The sequence below is a fragment of the Triticum aestivum genome, chromosome 2B (assembly GCF_018294505.1).
Source record: "Triticum aestivum cultivar Chinese Spring chromosome 2B, IWGSC CS RefSeq v2.1, whole genome shotgun sequence".
Lineage (NCBI taxonomy): Eukaryota > Viridiplantae > Streptophyta > Magnoliopsida > Poales > Poaceae > Triticum > Triticum aestivum.
The window spans coordinates 651062278-651069502 of record NC_057798.1 but is presented as its reverse complement, the minus strand read 5'-3'; the positions used below and the strand labels follow the sequence as shown (position 1 = coordinate 651069502).

General features: G+C 39.5%; 1 protein-coding gene across 1 annotated transcript; it reads left to right on the top strand.

Annotated features, from left to right (window-relative positions):
• The first annotated feature begins 2822 nt into the window (after positions 1–2822).
• Positions 2823–6753, top strand: LOC123039367 (ent-kaur-16-ene synthase, chloroplastic-like). The gene is made up of 13 exons (XM_044462565.1): positions 2823–2858; positions 2929–3208; positions 3312–3492; positions 3801–4018; positions 4100–4220; positions 4299–4396; positions 4490–4704; positions 4795–4907; positions 4995–5090; positions 5165–5380; positions 5552–5693; positions 5764–6009; positions 6418–6753. The coding sequence occupies exons 1-13, from the start codon at positions 2823–2825 to the stop codon at positions 6751–6753; spliced, it is 2298 nt and encodes a 765-aa protein (XP_044318500.1).
• Positions 6754–7225: the final 472 nt, after the last annotated feature.

Sequence of the window (7225 nt, the reverse complement as noted above, 5' to 3'; positions counted from 1 at the left end):
GACAAATATTTAGGAACGGAGGGAGTAGCATATAAAGACTAGAGTTGTGTAGTTATAAGATTAATGAAATTGTATCAGCGAAATGCAATTGTACCTACACCATCCATTCGGACGGGGTTGCATCAAGATCTGTAAAATGTTTGGATAGGCAACCAAAGCCACAGACTCAATGGTTGTCCACGCACCTGTCGAGAGCTTATCATTGTGGTCGATCAATACGCACCACTCCACCAGCTCTGAACATGGGCCAGACTTCCAAAGTGGCCTATATGCGGGCAACCGCCAATAGATCTCCTTTGATGCATACCAGAAAATATTAGCTTAGTTGAGAGTTTTCTTTTTGATGGTAAGTTTAGCTGAGAGTTCTTTTGGGCCTTGGGCGAATTCCGATGAAAAGTGGTTGCACTTCTGTCCAGACTCGAAAGATGGACAGGCCCGGAAATGTCCTCCACATCGGCCTAGACACGTCAGGCCCACCCTAAAACCTCCCCAAATCAACCTTCTCAACCCCACCTCCCCCCCGCCCTCCTTCGCCCGACACGGACACATCCACCTCCCGAAACAAGAGGCCAAGCAGGTTGCACATTTTCTCGAGACGCATCGGAAACTTCAAGGTCGAGAAGTGCATCAGCAACTTTTCAATGATCTTGTAGAGCATTTGTGGAGACGTCATGAGAACCAATAGATTCGTGATATTGTTTGATTTTTTTATGTTTGTACTATGTACTCTGAATAATATTTATTTCTGAACTATTTATTTCTATGTTCAACCTGTATCTTTCGACTATTCAATTTTGATTGAAAAAAAATGGGCAAATAAAAATAGGCTGGACATATGAGAAGGGAACAAATGGGGGACGTCCTTGGGCAACCATTTTTTTAAGCACAAATGGGCTCTGTCGGCGGACATACGGGGGCTGAAATTTGAAGTTTGCCCTTGGAGATGGACGTGGAGTTTCTGCACCCGAGCTCATATGAGCTCGGGTGAACAGTAAAATCAAAAAAAATTCGAAAAAATTTCAAAAAATTCCAATTTTTTTTGCTAGAAACATTGACAAAAGTTGTAAGTGCTTGAAAAAATTCGTCATGAAATAACATTTCTAGAAGACGTGGCAAAAAAAAACAAAATCGGTACTCTGAAAATGCTACTTTCAAAAGCATTTTGAAGGCTGAATTTGTTTTTTTTTGCCACGCCTTACAGGAATGTGATTTCATGATGAATTTTTGCAAGCACTTAGAACTTTTGTCAATGTTTCTCTGAGAATTTTTTTGGAATTTTTTGAATTTGTTTTAATTTTTTTTCGATTTTACTGTTCACCGAGCTCAAATGAGCTCGGGAGCAGAAAGGCACTTTCGCTTGGAGATGCCCTACATGGAGGCCCGTACCGCCGTACGCATTGTGCCTCTGGCCGATGTTCAATCGTTAAGAAACTACGGAGGAACTGCGTAGGTGTACTCCATGGAGGGGGCAAATCTGGAGCAATTGCGTATGGTGCTGCCGGAGTGGCGAGCCGCACTGGGACAAGCCGTCAATATTGATGGAGTAAGGCCCTAGTTCGGCGCCAAGTGGATGATTTTGATGTGCTAACAAAATACTAGCGGGACAAGGAGGATTGATCCAACGATCAAGCGGCAAGAAACCGAATGATGTTCTGAAGATCGGTTAAATGTTGATCAAAGTTTCCGCGCGCGACAGATTCAACAGGCGGATGGGGTTTCATCATTGTTTGACCGTGCTGGTAATGCAATGGGACAGAGCTGGACGGAGCTGGATGCATCGATCATGCCCGCGGATCGACCAAAAGCTGCAGACAGTCTTGCCGCGTTTAATTGGTGCTAAGTCGGCAAATTTAATACAGCTGGCAGGGTACGGACGTTCGGGCGTTAGAAAATCCGAAAGGGAAATTTACTTCGAAATACGCAACCTAGGCACCTGCGCGCTAGGTTAAGCAATATATATACATATACAGTTTGAAAGAGATCTAGCTAACCTAGTACGCTGCATGTCGTGTCCATTTAGACGCATCAAGCTTTGCTTTTCCATTGGCCAGGCAAACCGTACGTAGTTTTCCATGTCAAACCCGAAGGTAGCTGGGGTCTCGTCCGTGCTCCCGGCACATCGCCGGTACCGGTGTCGCCGTAGTTGGCTAGATGTGCCTTCGGCTTCGGCGCCGTTCTTGCCGAGGCCTCGCTCCTACAATGACCGAAGAAACCACCCTCTTGGACTTGGTATTGGCCTCACCTCCGGGAGTCATCGTCTTCCTCCTCCCCTCTACTCGACTCGCGTCAGGGCTCAGACGATGGTTCCTTTATGTATTGGTAAGCGTGCACCATATATAACTTTTTTGTTTTCGTTTTCTCTCAAGGGTAACTATAAAAATGGGTAGTAACAACATCGGTGCCATAGTGATAAATGTAAGATGAATATGTGGGTGACTGCGTGAATGTCATGGTTATAACTTATAACTATAATATGAACTCGGTAACAACATTCATGACATGGTTGTAACTCTAGGTAAAGAAGCTAAAAAAATAGATTCTTTCTAAGATGGTAATAGTAACCTCTTGCTTGCAAAAAAAAATGGTAATAGTAACCTCGACTTTGGCCCATGCATTCTCAAAATGAAAAAATAACTCCATAAACCCTGTAAAATAGATATATAATGTTCTGACACTTGATTTCATGGCATTTTTTAACTCATTTATTTTGTTTTAAATTTAATAGTGTTCATATTTTACTAAGATTTTTGTTGTGAGTGATGTGTTAATTGATTTGTGACACATACATATCTCTTTTCTTAAAAATAGCAAATGGATCGAGGATGTTTGTAGGAGAAAACGCAAGCCTGCAAAACATGGTATGTACATCTTTCTATTGAATATTTGGGTCTCGTGTCTGTCATATGATTCTTTTCTCAACTAATTTAGGAATGGAAGGCAAGAATAAAGAAGCAACTCCTGCAACCCAAATTGTCGCCATCTTCGTACGACACCGCATGGGTGGCTATGGTGCCCTTACCGGGCTCGTCTCAGGAGGTCCCGTGCTTCCCGCAGTGTATTGAATGGATACTACAAAACCAACAGACTAATGGATCTTGGGGTCTTGCTCACATGGACTCCTCGGTCAACAAGGCCACTGTCTCATCCACACTGGCTTGTGTGCTTGCACTTCAGAGATGGAACGTCGGGAGGGAACATATTAGGAGAGGTATAAAATTTGAGAACATATGAATTTATTTGCTAATGTTGTTTTACTATCTCATGCTTTTAAGTTTACAAGGGTATTGATGCGATGATAATGATATACTCAGGAATAAATTTTATTGGCAAAAACGTCTCCGTTGTCATGGATGAACAGATTGCTGCTCCTATAGGCTTCAATATCATATTTCCTGGTATGCTTAGCCTTGCCATGGGGATGGGTTTGCAATTTCCTGTTAGACAAACAAATGTTGATGGGATTCTGCATCTCCGAGAGTTGGAACTAGAAAGGTTTGTTGGTGACAATTGTGGCACGAGTTCCCCATAAAATGATTATAGCATGAAATGTGTACTATTTCTTTTCCTGCCTAGTTCTAGGACAAGTTTTTTAGTTAGATACTTAGTTTGCCTTTTTTTCCTTCATTGTTAGTTTGCATTTTTTTTCTTACCTTCTTTAGAAAATTAAAACTTCCTACAAGAAGTTTGCCTTTTGAAAGTATTTATGAGAGCAATAATTCCTTTCGATAAGAATTAGAGTATCACACATGTACTACCACGCAATGGAATTTTCAAATATCCTTACATATGACTTAATTCAGACTTGCTGCGGATAAATCTTTGGGGAGAGAAGCATATATCGCTTATGTTGCTGAAGGACTAGGAAACCTATTGGACTGGAATGAAGTTATGAAATTCCAGAGGAGGAATGGATCATTGTTCAACTCTCCTTCCACAACTGCTGCTGCATTAATCCAAAATTATGATGACAAAGCCCTCCAGTATCTAAATTTGCTTGTTAATAAGTTTGATGGTTCAGGTGGCTATTTGTTTTCCTTTCATGATAAGAATTCGCAAGGGTGTACACTATTTTTAAATGCCTAACATTAGAATTTTGCAGTGCCAACAGTGTACCCAACAAATATATATTGCCAGCTTTCAATGGTGGATACTCTTGAAAAGGTTGGGATATCTCCGTACTTTTCAAGTGAGATAAAGAGCATCCTGGACATGACATACAGGTACTTTTGAGCTATGATCATAAATAAAGAATTGGTATTTCTCTTTTGAAGCTTTTGCAAACTATATCCACTTTGCAGTTGTTGGTTACAAAGAGATGAGGAAATCATGCTCGATGTATCAACGTGTGCAATGGCGTTTCGTATCTTACGAATGAATGGATATGATATTTCAGCGGGTACTTCCTTGTGCAGAAATTCCCCATCTTGTTAATGTTATCATAGTCTTTTTTCAGTGTTATATTTGATTCAGCAATTTCAATCTGATGTAGATGAGTTGTCTCATATCGACGAAGCCTCGACTTTCCATAATTCACTTCAAGGATATTTAAGTGATACAAAATCGATAATGGAATTGTACAAGGCTTCAAGAGTTAGTGTATCAGAAAATGAACTAATCCTCGATAACATAAGTTATTGGTCAGGGAAGTTATTGAAGGAAAACATAGTTCATCCTGATGTGCAAAGTAGGTCGATATTGGCAGAGGTGCTTGCATGAAATTTAAACAGATAATGTATTTATTGAATATTGACCAGGTTACAATTTATGTTTACTTGCATACCTTTATAATTTCAGGTGGAGTATGCTCTTAAATTTCCTTTTTATGCCACAATGGATCGTCTAGATCACAAGAGGAACATTGAAAACTTTGATTTGAGTGGTTCCCAGATGTTGAAGACGGAACACTGGTAAGAGTTTTACTTCTTGAAAAGATTTGTGAGCTTTGAATCATATAAATATAGGTGTTGAGCATCAACTTCATTTTGGCGAATCAGGTTATGTTGTGTAAACCAAGATATTTTAGCTTTGGCCATTGAAGATTTCACCATCTCTCAATCCGTTTACCAGAGTGAACTCCAGCTTCTTGAACGGTAATCTAAAAATTATGCTCTCTTGTCTTAGTAACTTCCTTTCTTAGAGAATTTCCAATTTTTTGTTGCAACAGTTGGGTGAAGGAGAACAAGCTAGACCAGCTACTATTTGCACGACAGAGGACGACATATTGCTATCTCGCTGCTGCTGCTACCATGTTCCCTCCTGAATTGTCTGATGCTCGCATTTCATGGGCCAAAAATTCTATACTTGTAAATATTGTTGATGACTTCTTTGATGTTGCGGGGTCAAGGGAAGAATTAGAAAACCTTGTTGAACTAATCGTGAAGTATGATTTGTCAACTTGATTTATTCATATGTTCTTTCTTAGGACCACTGATGGCATCTTCTCTCTAAAGATGCTGAGGAAGCTTCTGCTTCATTTTATAGGTAGTGTTTGTGTTGATGTCTTGTCGTTTCTAACAAGTCATTTTGTGTAATTTGCTAATGTGTGTCTTAGGTGGGATGAGCACTACAAAGAAGAATTCTACTCTGAGCAAGTAAAAATATTGTTTTATGCCATTTACACTTCAACGAGCCAACTTGGAACAATGGCTTCTGTTGTACAAAACCATGACGTCAAAGAGCACCTAGTAGAGACAGTGAGTTTCCTACTCGTCTGTCAGATTTTGAGTTTTTTTTCAACAATGAAATATTGTAATTCATTTGTAGTGGCTACAACTACTAAGGACTATGATGGCCGAGGCGGATTGGCGGATGAGACAATATGTGCCAACAGTTGAAGAATACATGGAACTTGCAGTTGTGTCATTCACAGTGGCTCCCATTCTACTCCCGGCATCATATTTTGTCAAGCAATCACTCTTAGCTTGTGTTGTAAATGGTCAAGAGTACAATGAGTTGTTCAGACTAATGGGCACTTGTTGTCGCCTCCTCAATGACATCCAAGGCTTTGAGGTATTTCAACCCCCTTCATGGCTTGAAGTTAGTGTTTTTCAAGGTTTAGCATAGCTTTGTAAGCATATCATTTTTACTTATATGGCTTCACATATCGCTACATGAAAATTCTTTGTATACAAATATTTGGTGAGACTACAGGCACCAAAGTAATCCTCACAAATATCTAAATTCATAGACATTAATGATATTATTAAGATGATATTATTAAGAACATATAACATTGTGAAAATAAATCCCATGTTTGCTTTGGAAGTTTGATTCATTTAACTACCATTTATGCATCATGTATATCCAGTTGTGCATAATTGATAAGAGAATAGTAACTACTCATATATTTGTTAGTCACTTTAGTCATTTAAGTCATAATTGGGATTTTGACAGATTTTTTGTATACTATTGATACAGAGGGAGAGCAGCGAGGGGAAACTTGATAGTGTTTCGCTACGTGTTCTCCACAGTGACGGTTCTATGTCCATTGAAGTAGCTAAAGATTCAATAAAAAGGTCCATAGCCTCATGCAGAAAAGATTTGTTAAGGTTGGTCCTTAAGGAAGATAGTGTTGTTCCTAGGGCATGCAGGGAGTTATTTTGGAACATGTGCAAGATATGCCACTTGTTCTACTCTCACACTGATGCATTTACCTCGCCAAGTGAGATGGTCACCATAGTGAATGCAGTTATCAATGAGCCACTCAAACTCCAAATTAGCAATCCATCTTTTGCTGTACAATCGGAAAAATAAGGATGTCTTGTATTTTTACCATTTTCATATGCATTAGCCGACTAGGCACACCCTTCAAAAATAAAAGGGATGAGATGATGGTGCACCAGAAACAAATACTAGTTGGGTTCTGGTTGCACTGATCTGAACATTCATATTGGGTGAAGATAGTTATATTCTACAATAGTTCGTGTCTCTTCTCTAAAGGTCGTGCTATTCTCAGCATTTGTACTTGTTGGTGGTACAATTTTTCTATCTTGGTCCACATCATTTCTGTTTGCATGTTTCACAAAAAAAATGGCAGGACCAGTCTCTGTGTCTCTGTACGGATCTTGTTTGTAGTGTGATCAAATCAACTAACAATGGACAAGACTCTATAAAGAGGTGCGCATTTTTTCTACAATTGACAAAATATTATGTGAGGCCAAAATATAAAGATACAAGAATGAGATAAGCTTTCAAGGGCACAACCATCACAATATGCAACCAAAAG

What these genes read in the sequence shown, in the direction of transcription:
- LOC123039367 (XM_044462565.1), top strand. Translation starts at nt 2,823, where the DNA reads ATGTTTGTAGGAGAAAACGCAAGCCTGCAAAACATG. An exon ending in GTAGGTCGATATTGGCAGAG is followed by an intron (nt 4,705 to 4,794) that starts GTGCTTGCATGA and finishes TTATAATTTCAG; the next exon opens with GTGGAGTATGCTCTTAAATT. An exon ending in CTTGTTGAACTAATCGTGAA is followed by an intron (nt 5,381 to 5,551) that starts GTATGATTTGTC and finishes TGTGTGTCTTAG; the next exon opens with GTGGGATGAGCACTACAAAG.